This window comes from Columba livia, chromosome 7 (assembly GCF_036013475.1).
Source record: "Columba livia isolate bColLiv1 breed racing homer chromosome 7, bColLiv1.pat.W.v2, whole genome shotgun sequence".
NCBI classification, from domain to species: domain Eukaryota; kingdom Metazoa; phylum Chordata; class Aves; order Columbiformes; family Columbidae; genus Columba; species Columba livia.
The window spans coordinates 31,547,939-31,569,659 of record NC_088608.1 but is presented as its reverse complement, the minus strand read 5'-3'; the positions used below and the strand labels follow the sequence as shown (position 1 = coordinate 31,569,659).

The window sequence follows — 21,721 nt, the reverse complement described above, 5'->3', positions numbered from 1 at the left end:
GAAACAACAGTGAACTGCACTGATGATACCAGAAAGCACTGAAGGCAGTGATTTGTCATTTGGTATTGTAGCAAATAAAACATGTAACTGTTGACTTTGGGGCTTAGCTCAGTAGCAGAGCGAGGAGAAGCCGTATGGTACACAGTCGCATCTGTTTAGGTCTGTGACGTTTGTGTCAGTCGTGACTTTTTTTTCAAGGATAGTGGACTTAATAGTGAAGGAACCTGAGCACCATTTGGGTTCAAAATAAAACTTCTTTTGCATTACAGTTATTTGCTTAGCATTTAAATATGTTTTTTTACCTCACATATTATATTATTCCTCTTACACTCCCTTTTTAAGCTTGCTTAACAGTGTGTTTAGGTGGTACCTCCTTAAAATTCAGATATAATATGCAATTACATCATATTTCACGTTAATGACTAAATGGTTATTTGGTGAAGTTTTTGAAAACTACTTAGTATTTTTCAATTCATTGCTAAACATGATAAGAACTTTCTTTTAAAGTCAATGAGAGTTGACGCAATGCATCATAAAGATTCATTTTGAACCCCTGTACTCTACAACAATAAAAGGGCTGCAAGGAATTTGTAACTTCATTTTATTTTCTTCACTAGTCATTATGTTTCCTTTGGAACCACTTCCTTATTATGGTCTATCATGCAAACATGGTTTGGACCATTTTTAGTGTTCACCGTACCATAAAACTCTAATTATTTATTTTGACAGCTGTTATGATAGTTATTTAGTAGGCACTTTAAAGCTGAGAGATCTCCTACCTGTTTTGTCAGTCTGTAGTTTGGTGGTGTTTGTTAAAAATTACATGATTGTTCATGTGGCATAAAAAAACCCAATTCCTCTCCTGAAGAACATTAGTCAGTAGTAGCTCCACAGAAGTCTTCTGATGTTCAGTGTTTGTTGCAATTGCCTATTAAAGTTTCTTGCATCAGCATCATGGAAAGGGCACACAAATAAAGAGGTGTGCTGTTTGGGGTGAATATGCCAGGTCCTTTAATCTGAGTTCTGCACTCAAAATCAGCAGAGTAACCAATGGGATTAGAAAGGGGACTGTGCCTAAAGGCCCAACTAGAGGAAGGAGGAGTGTCTTTGCCTGAGGAGTAGGTGGTGCTGGAATTGGAGCATCATAATCCATTTCATAGCCAGTCAACATTCAGCTTCCTTTATCTTCAGGCTTATGGTTTCCACAGTGCTGTGTAGTGTCAATGTGTTTTTTCCCTCGGCAAACGTGAAAGTGTTTCTTTGAACACTGTGCTTTAATAACTAGATGTGGGAGTATGAGGACTGTTCAGAGGTGTGCTTCAAAACGGTACTCAGTGGTAACATAGGCACACCTTAATATACCAAACCAGGTTAGATGGCACTACTTTCCACTGCTCAGCTTTATGGTAGGGCGTAAAAAGAAGAATAAAGGGACAGATAAATCAATTTACTGTTTTTGTGGGAGAATCCTTTAAATTTTCAGTAGGTGTGTGCTTTTTATTAATAGGCCATAATGTATCTTCTGTCATCATTCAGACATAACTGAAGAAGGCTGTTAAAGCATGGCAGTGATATTTCCACAATCTTGACAATAGTTAACCTATTTACTGTAGTCACCAAGAAGTTGTTCTGGCACCATTTATACTCTGCAGTTGTCCTGTTGTCTCTTTCTGCCTATCTTTTCAGATATTGTTGGAGGGATGTTAAACATTGTGCGTTTATGCTAGTAAGTTGTCGGTATTCTGTGAAAATGCCTAATTTAAGGTTTTGGTTTGGAGGTTGCTACCCACCCTTTAGACATGGAGCAGGGAGAGAGAAAGAAAACTGAGTCAGAGCACCTATCACTTTGACTTTTTCACCCGAGGGTGCTTGCTTCTCTCCAGTGACTGTGGACGTTCTCCAAATATGGGCATCTAAGTCAGGGTGACTCTCTGAGACTGTCTTTTTGTTTTGTACTTGTGTAGTATCTGCCATGATGCCGGCCTACTACTTCTTATTACTATGGAAAAACAAGTTAGTAATTGTAGCTCATGCTGCTCAAGATCCTGGAAAGCTGAGAGGAGTTATAGGAGTAGTGGGGGACAACGGGTCTTGTGCAAAGGTTGAACACTTGGCATTGTTCACAGGAGCTGTTGGGCTCCAACACATCAGTCTTTTGGTCTGGGATTTGGCTGTGCTGAAAAGCCACAGAAAAACCAGGTGAGTGCAGCCATAAACCCAACCAAAATATTTGTGTGTAATAGTAATGAACCAGGAGTTCCCAGAAGGTGTGTGGTTCTAGTCATGAATTATGTTGTTCTTAGATAAGTATCCTCCACTTGAAGAAGGTGTTATGAGTATGATGCCTCCATTTTTGTCTGTGAAACACCACGTTTGAAGTTGCCTCTTACTTTCTCCATAGTCAGTAAGACGCGTCATATTGGTAGTTTGGGAATGTTTCATTAGTTTGTTTTCCCCTAAATGCACAGCCCATGAGTTAATCTAGATGTAGCCAATAAATAAACATAGTTAAAGTTCTTGAAGGAAAACTGCAGATATCTGTATCCTCATTTTGCCATTGCAGATTTGCGTTTGCCATCAAAGTGCATGTTGTGTCTCCTTGTCCACACAACTCCTCACATGTGCATGGTGGTTTGGAAAAAAGTAGAATTGGTATATTGATTAAAAACAGGAAAAGCCATACCATAAGTTAATGTGTTTTGCCTGACTTCCCATTAGGACTGACTTAGAAATTGTGATCGTGAGATAGGTAATAAGCTTTGCAAGTGATTGTGTTATATGTACCCAACCATTCTTTGGTCTCTCTCTCTCTACTTAAAAATAAAGTCTCTGATTCTGATTGCTAGAACTCCTCTGATTGCTGCGGGAGTTATTGGTGGCCTCTTCATCGTTGTCATTGTGGGCCTGACGTTTGCTGTGTATGTTCGGCGCAAAAGCATTAAAAAGAAGAGAGCATTGCGAAGATTCCTGGAGACTGAGGTGAGCGTGCTTGTCACAGAATATTTGAAAATACATGCAGAGCTATTCTCCTTTTCTGTTCAAGATGTTCAGGTCTTCATTTACCAGGGAGGTCTGCAGAAATCCTTTTGCTAACTTCTGCAGGACCAAACTGATGGAATGAATGAAGTTATTTCAAGATGTTAGTTTTCTGTACATATACAGATTCATGGCTTTTGAAGACCAAAAAAGATCCATGTGATCACAAAGTCTTGTTCTGCCAGATTTTTGAACTCCCATCCTGCTCTTAATTGAACTTCTATCCCAGTTCATCAGTACATTTAGCAGCTCTAATGCTTAAATGTTACAGGTTTTCATCCAGTGCACACTGAGGTCAACTTTTAAGACTGAAGTAAGTTCAGCAAGCTCTGATGCAAATTTGAGAATGTTTAAATGCACAGATTGTCGCTTACTATTCTTCCCAGTGCCTGTATTGCCTTTGTGGTCTAGATTTTGTCAAAGTTTGTAGCCACAATCATGATGTATTTTATTAAGCTAAGATACTTCCCAGAGCCTTACCAAATGAGGTTCATGGTTCTACTAGCAAAAAATATGTACTGGAGCTATAGAATGGTGTGCTGTGCCCACTTGGTTCTGCACTTTGTAATGCCAGTGATGAAGGGGACAATCTAGGAAGTCTATTTAAACATAACACTAAATCTTCGTTAGCTACAGCAAAGGTGATTACTACCATCTCCTCAATCCTATCTTTGAGACACTTTGCAAGTGATGATAATTTTAAATTAGGGTTCCCCTTGTAAGATGATGAAGCTTGAAAATATTGTTAGATAGGGATTCTTTGATATTGTTGTTTCTGTTCTGTTCCAAGGGTCCTGCTCCCGCACATCTCTACTGTAGAGCCTGGGAGCAAATGATACGTGCATCCCCCTTCTGTTCTGCCTGAGCATTTGTGTGCCTAGCTAGAGTTTCTGTTGCTTCTTAAATATTGTTTAGTTGTATAGAAAGTTTAATAATACTCACTGCCTTTAGATATGCAAATCTTGCCATTGTGTCAGCCTTTACTTAAGCACAAATGATTTTAAGCAAGTAGTTTTCACTGGATTTGAGTAGTATTGGCTTCTGAAGTCCAGGTCTTATTGTCCGTTTGGTCAGAGAGAGAGGCTGTGGTTGACAGCAGTTCCTGGGGGACCAAGCTCTTCTATAGAATATGTGGTGAAGCTCTTGTCTTGGCTGAAGGTTACTGAAGGTTAAATCAGGAGCATCCTGAGGTAGACACACAAGTGACTATGGCTTCAGCTAAAGTCTGTAGTTTTAGTTGGAGGCAGTGACAGATCTGTTCTTTCTGTAGATCATCCTTGGTAAAACTCTACCAGCATTTATTTAGACACCCTGAATGCTTCTCCCTGACATACCTGTGTTGGTGGATTGTGGCACAGAAGCTGTTTTTACCCTTCACAAAAACACAGAGGTGTACTGCCAGGCTGTCTACCTTTCTTTTACACTAAGTCTTCTTTCTTTCACCATGTAAGCACTGGGTATCTAAAGTGAGAAAAGAGAAACCACTCTATAAAAAGTACAGCTCACAAATTATTTCTGTGATAACCTGATCTGTTGCTGTTTGGTTTTGTTATGTTTTCTTACTCTCATAACTTCCAGATACTGGTATTTTTTACCTGAACCAGAGTAGTCTGGTCAACTAACTGAGTAGTTCAAAGAGCCACTGAAGTCGTTCTCAAACTGCAGAGCTTCATGCGTTTAGCCTTGTAAACAGACAACTTCGAAATACTGCTGTGGTTTCAAACCAATTTGAGTAGTAGCAGCCCTGAATTATTTTCTTCATCCTGTAAAGGAACAGACTATTTTTCATTGTTTAGAGTATTGTCCTTTTCGTGGATTTTTAATTTATTTTTGAAAAAGCGTTGTTTTTTCTGGCAGAGATGGTGTAACATTGAGATCTGAGAGCATTTTTAACTGAATGTGCCATTTTGGCTCATTTACAAAGTTTCTTGGGACATCTTGAGCAAATTGTTTAATTTTGCCTTTTTTTTTAAGTAGATTAGTGGCCGTTCTAAATTAGTGATCTGCTATAAGATGTTTTTTCCTTAAAGCTGTTCTCTTGTGTGATATAACAGAAGTTCATAAGATAGTCCATTCCCCAAATCAGAATAAGAATGTGATGAGCCATTAAGTCAGGGCTATTAAAAAGAAATATGGCCAAGTTAAAAGGCACTGAAATGGGCAAAAATAGAATGTGGTGCACTGATAATAAATGCTGTATTTCTGTCATGCAGAAAATATTTATACTGCCTCCATTAGCAAAAGTCCTTGGGTGTGTTATTGTGACACCAATTCAATTTCCAGTTCGTAACTCCATTGTGCAATTCCTAGTGGAAATTAGGACAGGTTGAGTGAGGATGTTCTTTATTAGATCTCTTGCTCATTTGCTTTTGAATGTGAGAAATCCCTCCACAGGTTGGCAGGTCAGTGGTCAATAGACCCCACCCCACCACTGTCTTACAGTTGTTTTCAGTGTAAACTTCTGATGGTTCTTCACATTTTCAAATATTTAAGGCTCTCGGATTTTCCTTCATAGCTTGTGGAACCCTTGACTCCAAGTGGCACAGCACCCAACCAAGCACAGCTTCGCATCCTGAAGGAAACTGAGCTGAAGAGAGTCAAGGTTCTTGGCTCTGGAGCCTTTGGAACTGTGTACAAGGTAAGTGTCTTCAATCTACAGGAACAAGTCCCCTCACTTAACTTTTGAAACGTAAAGTTCTGCATTGCAACAAAGTGTCCCATACTATGGATGGGTTCATGAGCCCTTTGTGTCTGGGAAAGTCATTGGATGGTGGAACTGTGGGAGAGGAGGACATCTTCAGACTCGAACATTAACTTCATTTTTAATCAGATGGGCAGATATGACTTCTTGGTTAAAAAAAGCAGTGTCAGCCACAAGCATCCTTGCACACAGAACGACTACACAAACTGGGCTGTCTTGATATGGAAATGCAATATCAAAATTTATCATCTGTTCTTACACAATGGCTTTAGAGTATGATTTTGGAAAGCTAGATAAACTTTCATTTCACAAGTATCATATGGGTCTTGGAATAATAATAATATAATGTAAAACAATAGTCATTAACTAAAGAGCAATACTTTTTATTTCTTCCATTTGAAAAGAGAGATGAGTTATGTCAATGCACGCTTTGACAATGAGGATGCAAGAGCAGAACCCACAAGGCAAAACATACTTCATTTAAAGATCTTTTTCTTTTAAGGTCTGTTGGTCATGTCCAGTTCTGAAAGGCATGAAGTAGGGCTTAGTGAGCAAGTCAGACCAATTGCCGTACCCTTTGGGAGCAACACAAACCTGCCAAATGGAGGTTGCAGGTCAGAGCAGTAGAGGAGGACAGATACTGCATCTGTCTTCAGACTGGGGAGGACCTGGAGGAAATACAGACCAGGTCACTACAGCTACAAGGTCATGGGAATACATTTTTGAATAATCAGTTTGTATATGCTTAGACTATGGTAAAGTGATAGAGATGGTTGCCAGGAGGTTGCCAAGAACATAGCACTAGTCACGAAGGATGGCAAAATAGCCCAAGAGACACACAGTTTGTGATTTTTAAATTTAAAATTTACCTTTTTGCCATCTCAGCTTTTAATTCTCAGATAACAAGAAGTAGCTTTGTGGAGTCTTTATTATTTTATAACTTTGTGTATTCTCAATTCTGAGGTTTGTAACTGAACTGCATAATGTGACAAATACATCAAAAAGAACTGTAACTCTGAATGAAGTTTCTATGATTGTTGGTTTATGTCACTTTTTTTTTTTTTGTAATCTTTTCTAGGGCATTTGGGTCCCTGAAGGAGAAACTGTAAAGATTCCTGTGGCCATTAAGATCCTTAATGAGACCACTGGTCCAAAAGCCAATGTGGAGTTTATGGATGTAAGTAAGAGATGATCAGCGTCTCTGAGTCTTGAGGGGGGCTGTCTTTCTGTAGTCCACAGAGATTGTGAAGAGGAATTTCTGCCAGTTTTCTTTCCTTATATTTAAATAGTTGAAAGAAGCTTGTACACAGGACTGATCTTTTGCTCATGTTCAGCAAGGGCTACAATATCATGTCCCTAGAAAAACTCAGCACTTGAGATTTTGTGTGTAGGGCATTTCCCACCTTCTCTTAGTCTTTGACAAGCTGTCTCAGTGTTAATGCATTTCTATAGCATTCACTATTGCGGCAATGTTCAAGCAAACAAAACCAACCAACCGAAAAACAAAAACCAAAGTTATACCTCAGCTGCAAGTAGGTCAGTGCCGCTTCTCTGAAGCTGTAGAGCTGGGCAGATCTGCATGAGGCAATGCTCTGCCCTGTTCAGTTTATTACACGTAGATTGTTCCAGAACTGTAAGTACCTGCACTAGCAGGGTAAGGTCAGTGCCGTGGTAATGAAGGGCAGTGCAAGTATCATGGACCTGAAGATACCTGGAGTTCTTACAAGTGATCTTCCCATCAGTAGAAGGCTGAAACTGCTCTGTTTTGTGTGCTAGGTATTTCACCTTTCCATGGTAGAGAAGCTAGAGACAAGAGGAGGAGTTGCAGGGGAGCATTTTACCATGTATGCAAGTCTCCACTGGTGCAGAACTTGCGAACAGAAATTTAGCCTCAGCTCTCTCCTGCTTCAGTGTTCCTGAGAACTAAGCACTGGGAGTCTGGAAGCTGTCAGCTGCAGTAAAGCATAACAGGGAGGGGAAAGAAAATTCAAATATGCTGGATTTTAAGAGCCTTTTTGTTTTACTAATCTGAAATATTGTTAGTAATAGGTCAAGATTATAATTTTCATGAATGTTTTATATTCACAGGGACTATGCGCTCTTCTTAGCTCTATATCAAGATCAAGCTTTATTGACACTGTGAATGTGTATGTCTTATTCAGTGACTTTTTTGACAAATCATATAAATTTGCACTTTTTGTAGATCCCTCTTGTGAACTTAAAAATTACATAGGACATAGTCTTGAAGATCTGTTCAGTGTATAGGCTTAATTGGCTTAGCATTAATGAGACTATAAACCACAAGGAGAATGTACTCCTGTTGCATGGTCTGTTCTTCATCTAGAAATGAATAGAAATGTACACTTATGGATTTAGCTATTTCAGACAAATTATGATATGTCAGTTCTTAAGCAATTGAACAAAGGCTGCAGAGATGAACGGATTTCCTGGGCTTTTTACAGAGCACTGCACATTTCTGTTGATGACATTCAGTAATCATTGTGCATGAAAAAAAAGGCCTTTTCATTTTGGCCCTGTTCAAAAAGAATGAATTGCATTAAAGGGATAAAGAGTATTAGTATTAGAAGTTTGTTAAATGGACAAAGTAGTGGTCAAGAGTATTGTTGACAGTGAGCTCCAGAAAGAGGAGAGCTGGTGTTCCGCACCCTTTTGAAGTGACTGTGCAGGGAGCACAAGGGCGCTGAAAGGGATCTGTGCTTCACATCTGATGCCAGCGGTCGGTGATACAGATTTCAGCCTCAAGATAAGAGAATTATCACTGTATGAAAGTGGAACTGAGCAACTTGCACCAGTTGAGGATCTGACCCTTTATCTGATAGAGAAATAATAGTAATATCTCCTTCTTTGATATTGATTAACCTTGAAGCACTCTACAAAGAAAACATAAGGTCCTTGTTAAAAGACAAAGTTACTTGTCTGAGGTTTCATAGCTCAGCTTGATCAGCTGACTTAATTCACTGGACCACATTTCCCTCCAGTGTATGCATCATAACCTCTGATAAATGGCTCTGAAATAAGGAAGGTTTTTTGGAAACTCCAGAGATTTTAACTATGTAAGGTACAGCCATACTAGGAAAGATTTCTCTTTAAAATAACAGTTTATCATGAGTCTCTGACCCAGTACTAACAAGGTGAGAAAAAAGTGGAGGTTATTTTTTGTCCTAGAGGTTAATAATAGCCTAAAGGTTATTTTTAATCATAATAAAGAAGGAATTGACTTAATTAGTTAATATAAGTGACAATAAGGGGAAATAAAATGTTTTCTATCAAAGCTGCATTTGATAGATGTTCAGCAGTCTGTAAGGATTGCATTGATGAAGAACAAGATTTAATTTCACTCTTTTGAAATAATTGTTCATGCAATTGTACACATGTTCTTGTCATCCTCATCTACTAACACAGTTATTTATTTCCTGAGACAAGCCAAATTTTTAGAGAATGACCTAGGTATTGTTTATGGTTATAATGTGACTACTCCTCTCTGTCCCAGAAAGGACATTGTTTTGAACTTTTATCTACTCATACTAGTTTAAAGTTTTAAACTTAAATATATTTCATTGAAGAGTAAGTTATCGTAGAAAAATGTGGTTTAGTCATTCTCATCCAATGCTTTGGTCAGTATATCTATCCTGATAAAACTTGATACTGTTTTATGTGTCGTTTTATGAGGAAAATATGTACATATGAAAGCAAAATGCATCAGTTGTGATTTCAGTAAAAATAGTATTATGAATAGTCATTAGTTAAAAGCAGTTGTATCAGATTTTTTTAAAGCTATGTATGTGGCTAAGTGCCATTATGAACATAGTGGGGGTTCTGAAGGGTCTGACATGTCGGTTATGAATGGGTAGAGGTGGCTAGCAGGAAGGAGGTGTCACTATGAGAGTCACACCCTTGACTTTTTTTTTGTACCTGTCAAGTATAGTTGTGTTTCTGCCAGCAACAACTTCTTATTTGATTGTGTATGTCCTTGTACTTGCAACTAAAATTTAGCATTCCTTTTAGAGATGCTCTGGAAAACATCAAACAGTGGTTTGTGTACAGACTACTTGGGACACTTCAGTGTCTACAGAAATATCTGGTGTAGATGTTAGTGGCATTGTGCATTGGCTTTGGTTATGACTCCTAAAGTTGGCAGAATATAAGTTTAAAAGCGCTCTGCAAGCTCCTGGAATTCTGCTAAATGTTATGTTAAAAGAGTAAAGAACAACAATTTGGCTACTGGGCTGTCATTTCAGCACCTTGAACACCCACTAATGGGTCTGTAATGACTATAATGGTATAATGCATGATGGTAACACCTGCTATGGTCAGACATGTCCCATCCTCCTCCCATCAGGGGATGATGAATTGGCCATGATCAGAAAGTACATCGCTTATTTAGAATTTTTCTTTGAGGAATTGCAGCAGAGTCCATTTTTCAGGCTTCCTCCACACATTCCCAGCTAGTTCTTTTTCTTTTACTCTGCTCCCTGCTTTCTAATATAGTTTTTATCACTGCAGTTGTCAGTGTCTGTTACAACAGTGCCAGCTCAAGTCTACTAAGTAACCCACACTGCCTTCTCCAGTGCAGAAGCAGAATGTAAATGTGGACTTCTATGGATTTGTTTTCACCCTGCAGAGGTTGTTGCTGCAGTTTTGTAAAATGTAGGTTTACCATTCTTCTATGTATTTTTGAATACGTATTATGCCTGGAGTAATTTCACAGTGTAAAGAATTTTGCCTGAGGTGTTGAAATGGTTAGGTCCTTAAGTTATGGGGAGTAGTTTCTGCTCCCTGCTTGGCTGGTCACACTCCACTGTCCCCAGACAGGCACTGGAATTTGAATTCAGAGTGCAGGTGTTGTTATTGATCTGCCTGCAAGCGCATCAGCAAGGGGAGTCACCAGCGGACGCAGGGGGTGTCAGAAGAGAAGGGTGTCCTGCTCCTCAGCCTAAGGCTGGTAACAGAACGTATGAGGGTCCTGAGTTTTAGGGAGTGAAGAGAGTCTCCTTGTGGGGAAAAAAATAGGCAAATATGTGGGTAAGAGGCTACTTGATAGTAGAAAAGGGACTTCACTTGTGAAAATTATTTCCCCTCTTCAGCCTCAAATTATTTGACTGTTTTGACTGTCTGATCTGTTGATTTAATATCAAACCAGATGCTCAACTGATAACGTAATACATTTCAAAGTCATGCTGTCGTTCAAAAGCACAGCAAACCATCTTTGAGGCTTAAAAAAAAATGTATCTTTAAACTAATATGTCATGGGGAAACAAACAATGGATGAGGGCCTTTTCTCTCTAGCCCTCTGAGCTTGGTGTTTCCAGGAAGTAATCCTGTGAGCTGTGATTCTGTCCAGGGTTTTGATGCACGTACAAGTTTAATCTATCCTCTCTGAACTTAAATGCTCCATTATCTGTTAGAAAATAATTAGAGGCTGCAAGCACAAGTCTGCATACACAGAGTTCCCTGGGAGTCCCTGAGCTCATTGAGATGAAGACAGTTTGACTGATGGTGGTCAGCTGATACTGGGCCAGAAGCTAATAATAGAAAGCAGTGCTGCTTAGCTAGGTGAGAAAGTTAACTTGGGAAAAATTAAACTGAAGGGTTTGGGATTTATGGGTGGAAATAAATCTCCTGTTCTCATTTGTTTCCTGGTAAGAGAGCTTCAGTGGTGGTTGGTTTCTTTTATGGTTTTATAATTAAGATCTAGGTGGCTTCTTGACTTCGCTTGGACTTACTGCAGTTCCCTGCTGTCTCTAGGAGCAGTGTTTAGCGTGCAGGAGAGCATTTGTCAAGTGAAGTATAAAGGTAATAAGTGACCCCCACCAGGCATGTGGCAAACAAATTAAAGCTGCATATAGGGTACTGATACCCACATCCTTTTATTTATGGCTGGACTAATGAACTAAATTAATAAAGCAGTCCATCGTCTTGTACTGCAAAAAAGAAAGAGAAGTGGCTTTTCCTAAATTGTGAGCCTGTCTTATAATAAAGTCCTCAAGACATACTGAACTTACCTTTTGTTCAGAGGTTTCAAGAAGATCAAAATCATGTAACTGACTAGCAAAAGAAAATTTTATTTCCTGTTCAGCTGAAAACCCACAGACATCTGGAAGGTCTAGATGCTTTCTCTGTTTCTTCAGATATGTCTAGATGCCATTGTGGAAAGTACCTTGGAAATACAGCTAACTAGTTGGAGGGGGAAGGTGACAAAAGACTTACCTTTTCTTGGTTGCCACCATTGGCATTAGACACAGACAGGTTCTAAGCTGAAGCCTTTGGGTTCCTTCCCTGGCTCTTGGTGGCTTTTGTAGAGCCCATGTGTTTCCCTGTGGACACACGCTCTGATGCACTGTTTCTCAGTTAACACATTCATTTATGCAGAGTCTTCTTGTAAGATCCTGCCTCATATGACTGTGTAGGTGACTAGAGAAATATTTTTGTCTGGCCCTTGAATTATTTTTAATTCTTTGAGTACATTTCATGCTGCCTAGCCAGGTGTTTGACCCAGGTCTTCAATAGTCCGTGTAGATGATTTTGAAAATCTGAAAAGACTTTACCCACTAACAGTAGTTGGATAGGACATCCAGGCACCCCCCAGTCATTCCACTGGCTGCATGGCTGCTTGGGAAATACAGGTGAGTTAGTCTTGAACCTCAGTTTAAAGGGCAGCTTTAGGATCAAATCAAATCCTTTATGGCAGCCTTGAGACATTTTTCCTTAGCCTTGTTTGCTGTCATTAATGTAAACATCCCCTTTTCCACTTGGCACACAGGGTCTCTGTAAGAGCAGCTGATACTGAGCAGCAGTGCTGCTGCGCTGCCTGGCAGTCTGCTTCAGCTGTGACTCAAACGGCTTTTCACTCCATCCTGTTAAGTTGCTGGGGTGGGGAGCAAGGAGTGACCTGACTCATCTGATTGTAGACTCCTTTTTGTGGAGTTTCTCTTCTTCCTCCCACTTAAGCACACTGTAAGTGTGGCCACTTAGGAGGGGGAGCTGTTTGCCTGTCAGTTCCAGGCACAGAAGCTCACTGTGATTGCAATTACAATTTCCAACTTGTCCAGAGATGCCAGAAATCAAGCTGTCCTTGAGAACTCCACATACCATCCACAAGCCCCGAGAGTGATCAGCCTCTACAGAAGCTGAAAGTCTGATCACTATTGAAGGTTAACTGCTCTTAGTCATCTGAAGATTAACTGTTAAAAGGCCACATTTCTGTTATTTCCATTTTAAGTAATAATTTTATTTTTTAATGTTTCTTTCAGTAATTTTTCCTGCCATAGTATGTAAGGGTCAGATGTGTGTGCAGGGGGGTGTTAGTTTTCCATATGCAAGAGCATGTGGCTGTATGGAGAAAATCTATAGAGGGAAAGGATCAAGCAGAAGCACTGACAGACAAGCCAGCAGAACAGGAGAGCAAACACCCTGGCATAACACTCTTAACTGGAAAATACAGTGAGAAAGAGTTTGCCTGCTAGTACTGGCGGTGCGGGAAATCTGAGCCCTGTTTAAATCAACTGGAGCTGTGAATTTGCCAGTCAATTCAGCAGAACCGGGACTTCACCTCTGGAGTCATCCTTCTAAAAAGTCTGTCACAGGTTTAAGGGAGAAGCACATGCTTTAGTGAGTGGCTGACATTTTGAGTTACTCCTAAATGAATGAGGAAGTATATTCAGAAGCTTTTTGTTGATGGAAATGGCAGAACTCCTTATTTAAAGTTTGGAAACCGTGCATAAGATCGGGTAAATCTGTGAGTGAGGAGAAGATGAGGAATGAGTGTTTGTTTATTTACTGGGAAACATACCTGTGGATTAATTGAAACTATTATAATCAAATTCAAGAAGTAGTTTTGGATGTGAAGAGTATGTGTGTGAAGGAAACATTTTGCACTGATGTCTTGTATTCCAATTTCTTTTTCAAGATATGTGAGGTACACCAATAACCTGGTTCATACTTGTTGCTTTGGAGTCTACATTTGAGCTTCGTTACTGAAACGTGAAGTCAGTTATTTGCGTAGCTGTATTTGTGATTGTTATGAAGGTCAGGATCCCTTAGTTGCCACTGTTTTATCGGTAGGAGAGAGGTTTTTTGAAAAAGTGTTTAGAAATTGAACAGGCAAAGGATGGGAATATTAAAAAAACAAACAAACAAAAAAAAGCAGAATAGTCTTGCTGCGAGTATCAAAAGTGGTACACAACAGTTTAATTAGGAGGCTTAATCAAAAGCTCTTGAGATTTGTATTTCCATCATGAGATTTCTGTTGTTTACAGTACCCCGGGTGTCTAGTTCTTGGCTTTGCGCTGTATGTTGCCACCCTTTACTATATGCGAGATCTGGACCTGAGCCAGAATGCTCTCCTCCAGCTCCGTATTTTCCCAGGACTTATGTATTTTGTATCTGGATGTGGGCTTTTAGGAGAGCAATCTTACACACTTGAATAAAAATTTCTACTGGATACCATAAAGCCATGAACTTTGGGACTCGCCTCTCAACAAGATAGTACCTGCAGGTGCTGGTCTTTTCATCTGCACAAACAGTGGCTGGTATGATTTAAGGCAGAAGGGAAGATGTTATCTGTGCAGGAACAGATCTCGCTGGAGTGGCAGGCTATAACTGCTAGACTTGTAATTACACACATGAGAAACAGCTTTCCTTAAATATCAGCAAAGTGACTGGGAGCACTGGAATTCTTTGCAGAGTCTTTCTGATGTTTAGATTCAAAGTGCAGAAATACAAATGAAAAGCTTGGTAAAATCGAAGATAAGGTTACTGAATAATGCTTGGTATGTTGTGAGAAGAAGCCAACACAGATACCCAGTTTTAAAGCAGATTTTGGCACTGAGAACTGGGCAACTAGTGCTGACTTACCACGAAAAGAAGCTAAATGCCTGTCTTTAAGAAACTTCCTATTGCTTTGCATTTTTGTTTGTGCTTCCAGCTCACATTAGCAATATAAAATAGGCACACGTTAAATTTAAATTCCTAAAGGGCAACCTTATGCCAGAATGTTGTCACACTGATAAAAAACACAGGTGTTTTATGGGACCTCTGTTAATGAAAAAGAGGTACTATTTCCATAGGCTTAACTGTAATGCATCCCAAACAAGCCATCACTGGTTCGAGGTTAATGGTGAATCTAATGAGGTTTGAGGGGAAGACTGAAGAAGAAATGTCTTGATATTTTAAGTCAGAGGAGCTAGCCGTAAAACTGTATGTATGTGCTGGCTAATAATTTTTGAAGTACGCTTGTCTGAGATTTAGTTCAGCACCAGATGGGCAGGCTATTACATATCAGATTTTTCGTGAAAGGCTGATGGGGCTGCGTGTGAGCTCCAGCACATGCTGCAGCGCACAGATCAGCAACAATGCAGAAAGTGAGCAAGGGCAAAGGGCCCTGGAGGATCAATGTATTATATTTGTCATGCTTGGTTTTGTACTGCCAAAGTGCCAAGTCAACTTAAAGTTAAGAGAGAACAAGGTTTTTTGTATTGTAGGGAGAAAAAAAATCCAAGACCATGTTATGCGTACAAATACTCACATGGTGTCCGTTTTTAACAGAAATTTAAGGATACAGGCTTATAGGAGCTGAACTTGAAGTATCACTGTCAAAACATATTTTAAGTCTTCTAAGAAACTGTAGTTTGAAATACTTCTCCCTCAGTGCTTTCTTGCAGATAACCCTTCAAAAATTAAGTGTATTCCAAGTCTCAGTGCTGATCCAAACACCTCTGATACATCAGCAACTGTCACAGACTTATAAAAATGACATAATTAACATCTGTTCATATTAATATTCTACATATTATTTACAAGTGATAGTCAACTGTCCCTATCACGGCTTGTCACACAGTAGTAATGGAAGAAATTGGACTGGGAAATCTGGTACATGACTGGCTTGTTGATAATCTTTGTAATATTCTGCCGATACCTTTTTTGACTTCAATGCAATAACAAGGATAAACAGAGATAGAGCTGAGGTCACGATGTGCCTGGCTGTCCACAGAACAGTAATTGCTGGTTTGAAATGCTTGGTCTTTCAACGCTGAAACTGTAGTTCAAGAAATAAACAAGATTTTGCAGAGCAATATTTTCCATATTAAATTCAGTGCTGCTTCTCATTGTAATGTACAGCATCTCTTAGAACTATTAAGATTAGAAAACCTTTGTGCTGTGAAAACATGGTGGGCTTATCCCTGAACTGAAAGGCTTTCAATCAAGATGGATACCACAGATACAGGGTAGAGAAATGATTGTTATTATACCCATTTATAAATGGGACTCTGTTAATTGCAACACAGATCTCATAACTTCTAAGGAAATTATTTATTTTTTTTAATTAATTTTTATTTTTAATTATGTTCTGGTTTTAAATCAGCTTGAAATGTTTACTGAGAAAGACATACTCTATGAGGTTTGTTTCCAGACAAAGCTGCTTTATCTAATTAGCCACTGAGAAGGTGTCTAAAATGTTCTTTCCAAACATCTCTTGTTATCAGTCAGTGCTTGCCCCCAAGTCAGGTATCTTAAAGAAGCTGATAACACTTGATATAAGGCAAATTGTCTATTTAGCAACAGAAGAGAGAATAGGTATTCTTACCTGTTCCTTGTAAGGTGATTGCAATTGTATCCTGAAGGTTTCTGCTTTATATAGAATATCAGGTTTTTAATTGCATAGACAAAATTGTACAAAATACAATTGAATAGGTTTCAGGTAGACCCAAGGCCTCTTCTGATCTTAATGTTTTGCATGACAAATGATATTAAAAAGTTTAAGAAAATACAGTTATGTAGATTTTTGAGCTACGTTGACAAATTGCAGCTCTCTTGCATTTGCTCAACACCGGCTTCAAAGCCATTCATTGATTGACTTATATTGGTAAATCCTGTGATCTGGCGCAGTGTCAATGCAATGGTAGGAAATGGCTGAGGTACAGTCAAATAACAGTTTAATCTGATGGAAATCAGACCTCAATAAAGTAGGGGCACATGGAACACAGACTAGCTATGGGCAGTTTCCCAGTCTTCCATTTAGGGAGTGGAGGTAACGTCAGGCAATCCCCAAGTTGAATCCATCTGGAAATATTCTCTGACCTGGAGGGTGCTTTTGCTGGCTGGGGAGTGCCCTTTGCTGGAGTTCGGTGCCGTGATTTCTACATGCAGATAAAAGCAGAATTTAGCTCTTTGTATGTTTTCTGAAGCCGAGCTAGTGGCTAGAGTCACCTACTAATAACACAAGTCCTCTGATATGTAATTTTAGTAATGGAAGTGTTTGGAGGAGGCTTGGAAAGAAAGTGTGTTTGAAATGAGGAAAGAGAGTGAGTTTCCTTGTTGAAATGGTTTCTTGGCAAAATAATGAACAAATGTTTCTTGGTAAAATGTATTAACTTGTTGGAACTAAAAGGAAGAGTTACTGCTGAAGCTTTCCAGTGAATTCCTCAGCTACAATGTTTTAGAAATATGTTAGTGACTGAAATACCTATTCTCAATGAAATCTGCTGGATTTCTGTTTTGAAGTCTTTGGTTGTTTCAAAAGTCAGACTATGTTTATTAGACAAGAATGTTGTTGCATCCAAATTAGAATATTAAACATTTTTCCTTTGTCATTGTGGACAGCAGGGAGAACTGGGCAATTTCTTATGTAGCTGAGTAAAGGATGGGAAACATTTTCCAGTGCTAGGTCTTTTCTGAGGATCTGAATTCTGTGTCCTGTCTGATTTTAAGCAGATTGGGAAGATGCTTTTGGTCCTTCTGTGACTAATCTCTTCTCTCAAGTGAGAGCCCAATTTAAGTTCTTGATAGTGCTGTCGTTGAGATAAGAACATAGACCTGATCGATACTCTAGACAACCAGAGGTTGTTGATGTTTATGTGGCAGCTTGGCAAGCTCTCAAAGTGTCCTACAGCTCCAGGAAGTGTCTTAAACCATGTTGTGTTAGCATAAAAATGCTTTTAGCTCAACTAAAACTTGCATATGAGCCCTCTGGTCTGCAGTTGAGCTAGTGCTGAAAACATGAGTGGCAGTCAGTGCTCCACGTGGACATAAAAAGTGTCACACGGAGAAAGCATTTTCTTGTCACGTAATATCCTTATATAGTCCAGTCCTGAAAGATGTCTTAAGATACAGAGATGTCTGTCTCTCTCCCTGCCTGTCTAAATGAGACAAAATTCCAGGTCACTTTCAAATTCATATTGGCTTGCCCATATCTGCCCATACCCATTTTCTCCTTGTCTATGTAGTCACAGTACAATCTAAACATGCCATCTTTATTGACTTCCAACAACTTCTCTCAGGGAACACCCCTGTAAGGCCTCTGGTGATGTGCAGCAGCTTGCTGTGGCTTTGGAGTTTCACTGGCACAGGATCTGCTGAGGATGACCAAAGAGCTGGCAACTTGGTGTCGTTTTGAGCTTCACAGTGCACCTCTTGAAGGCACAGCTTATTCTTTGATCCCAGTCAGCTGACATACCACAATAGTATAGGTCTTTAAAAACAAAATTTTCAAAATATAAATGTAAATGCATACAACAAGGAATAAGTAGGATGGATAAATTTTGTGTAACTCTACTTCACTTTTATAGAAGTCATCCCAAAGAGGTAATAGTGCTGTTTAGAAAGGCTGATGGTGTAACAACTTTTTTTTTTTTAAAGATTTTTAATTTTATCTTCAGGAAAGGAGCAGGTCAGCAGGATGGTAAAAGAAAGAACAAAGAAAGTAGAGAAGAACGGGATGGAGGAAAAACTGTAGAAACTCAGGAGAAAATAGCAGGTAGAGTAATGTTGAGAGGAAGAAAGTGCTATACTATAGGAAACTTGTGACAGCTTTTCATGACTTCATGGTTCACTGATGCCAGCTTGGCCAAAAACAAAACAAAACATGAGTGTGCCATCTAAGTCAAATGAAACCTTTTTTGTTTAAATATCATCATCCCTTTGCAATACTTGAGTCCCGAGTGTGATACTCTTATGCAACTGAGTAGAAGTGAGGGAAGCATGGAGATGAGCCTATTTTGAATTCTCAGTTGTGAGATATTAAATACCTGGGTTATGGGCAAAATGTATCTTTGATTAAAACAACTCTTAATGTTGATAGTACACTTGATGAAATTAGGTTTCAATCTGATGCTGTCTTTTTAAATTGATCCTGAAGGAGGAAGGAGCTTTGAGTGTGTGATTATAAAGTCAAGCTTTTCAGTGATACCGGAAAATTCAAAGCAGTGCTCTAAGACTCTTTAGAAAAGAGTGAGAACTTGATAGATTTTTTTTTTCTCTATGACTCATTCTTGAGACCTTGTCATCACTCATCTTAAATAAAAAATTAAAGCAATAACTCCCTCCTTCTGAAAGAAATCTGCCGCTAAGTCTGAAAATGTTTATAAGCTGGTCAGTGGTAAGGTCTTTTTACTCTCCTGTTTGAATAATGTTGAAATTATTGCTTTTTTTAGATTGTACATTTAAAACGTCAAACATTTTTTGCTGGTTGCATCAAAATAGTAAGAAACAAATGACTTTTAACAGACTATTCTGAAATAATGATGTGTGTCAAGCTGTAAGTAAAACATTTGTCAGAAAGTTTTTACAAAGAGGGGTCCATGCTGCAGAACCATTTACACCCAGTCTGCAAGGGGGAACGGCCAGTCTGAAACCCACTGTTACTTCTCTTGATGGCTTTAAACAGAAACATTCTAGTTACTGATGTCCTGAGCTCGTGGCCATTTATGCATAAAAGTGAACTGAAAATGATCTAGAGTTTTCCTTCTAATCACCAGAATCAATGTTTCCAGGCAAGATTCACAGAAAGGCTGGTAGGAATTGTCCCCTGACTGGGTGTTTGATGGAAAAGCTTCACTTACTTTGTTATACACTAGAGGTTTGTTCCTTTAGACTTGAGATTCCTCCTCAGCTGTCTCACACAGGCTCTGATGAACTGAGAGACTTAATTAGTACAAAGTCATCAGGGAGAAGTAAGGAGCATATGGTGTGTGGGTTCTACAAAATGTCTCCTTCACTTTCAAACGTCTGAGCATGTGCTTAACTCTTAAGCACTTGAGCCCTGTTGGAGTCAGCATGGTTGCCCGTGCCCTCAGTGTTTGCAAGACAGGGATCACAGTACTGTTGTGGGGTTTCGTTTGTTTTAATTTATTTTATGTTGCCCCAAAATATATAGTGAGCCAGATTTGCTTCTATAAGCGCATGAAGGTATCTGTTCCTGCATGAATAAGACCTACTGCTTCTCTAAGGTAGGCTTGAAATATTTCACCACAGTGTGTGGTGCCTGCTGTGGAATTTTCTTTTCTTTTTCATTCTTAGTCTTTATCCTGTAAAGTGTTGGGTGTAGTGGCACAGATGACTGTCCAGAACTTTCCGAAGGAATGACTTAACTTTACCATTTAACGGTGCAGCACACTTGTACTCCTGTCTAAGCATGCAGTGACTCTGCTTAGTACCCAGTGGACCTCTGGTCAGGCTCCTCATTGGAAACCGAACTTAAAAAAGGTCAAATGTCTTATGTGTCTACAAAGCCCAGAACCATCCATTCTAAGCCTGTAGTCTCTCTAATTGTAAGAATTTGTCCTGGCTCTGAGGAAACACGAATTAACAAGGCTCATAACTGTTACCTTCTCTGTTCCCATAGACCTTCCTAAAGCAAAGGAAGCATGCAAGCAGTTTCAAGGAGAGGATGGTTAGTGCAGAACTGTAACTAACAACCCATTAGCCTTTCTTCATAACAGGGCCTTGACTTAGACCTCTAGTTGTTTCTTGCTATGCCAGCCAAACCAAATGTTTCCCCAGAGAAAAAGCAGTTCGTCATGTGTGTGAATATAGGATTTGGACCTGAATATGCATTTTTACACTTCTGTGCAACAACTGTTGGTGTAACTGGACATACTGTAAGTATTCATCTTGCTTTATACATGGAGTATGAATGTGAACATACAGGATTTTTTATTTTTTTATTTTTATTTTTTTTTAAATACCTTTCTTCATTTCCTCTTTAGCCCTGATTCTCAGTGAGATGTTGAGAGAATTTGTTGTACGTGACCTAGGTGTTGTCGCCATCTCCCAGGAGGGCACAGTGACAGAAACCTGTTTTGTCACAGGACACAGGTTATGCTGCTGCATTCACATGAGCCAAGTTAAAGCGTGTAGCTCAGTCCTGCAATAGTAACCTCAGGATTGAATCTGTCCGTGCAGCATTCAAGTGCTGTTCACTGTATTACACATCAGTAAAATTGGTTATAGAAGCTGTTGCCAAGTCCCCAAATGAGACTTTTGCCTGAAAGTGCCCTGTTAAATGTGTCTGCTCCTAACTGGCTGTAATGGTTCCTGGAAAAGCAGACCTGGCATTTTATGCTGTTACCGTCCTCCCTCTGTTTGCTACGGTCCCGCTGTGGAACTCTGATACGCTTTTTTGGTCCCTATAGCTGCATCTCTCATTTCATCTTCAGAAGCATCTGAGACATTTCAGCAGAAGCTTTCCAGAGAGTGTCTGCCCAAGTGGTGAAAAATTGGAGCCCAAGGGTTGAAAGTATAGCGCTGCTGTAAAGCAGTGGAAAACAGCATCTTGCATAGGAAGTACAGGGGAAATAAATGAGTATCGTTGTCATACCATAAATGTGGGCATGTGTGCTGTGGAGTATATAAATTGTGCTGTCTCTCAGCTTAAGTAGTTGTGCAGACTGCATAGGCTAAGTTGGCTATAACCTAAAAAATTGGTAAGACATAGGAGACAAACAAAAGGCATTGAAAATATGTTGGACTGTAATCAGGTCTGCCCTGAAGCATGTCAGACATGCGTTCCAGACAGGTGTTTGCTCTAGCCATTAGAAGCATTGTAAAATTAATGTAAAAAGCAGTATATTCACTGTAGTATCTCTCCTGTTACCACAGCATGGCTTATGTTTCCAGAAAAATGCACAGAACAGTATGAAGTCAGCTTTTAAATACGTTTATTTATTCAACAATGATTAGGAAAAACAG

At 39.3% G+C, this 21,721-nt stretch overlaps 1 protein-coding gene across 4 annotated transcripts in view; it reads left to right on the top strand.

Annotated features, from left to right (window-relative positions):
* Positions 1–21,721, top strand: part of ERBB4 (erb-b2 receptor tyrosine kinase 4) — a 626,958-nt gene that overhangs the window by 500,083 nt on the left and 105,154 nt on the right. For all 4 annotated transcript variants that reach the window (XM_065069063.1, XM_065069064.1, XM_065069066.1 and 1 more), the window contains exons 17-19: positions 2,847–2,979; positions 5,552–5,674; positions 6,816–6,914. In XM_065069063.1, coding sequence (XP_064925135.1) covers positions 2,847–2,979; positions 5,552–5,674; positions 6,816–6,914 — 355 coding nt within the window. The remainder of the gene's footprint in view (positions 1–2,846; positions 2,980–5,551; positions 5,675–6,815; positions 6,915–21,721) is intronic.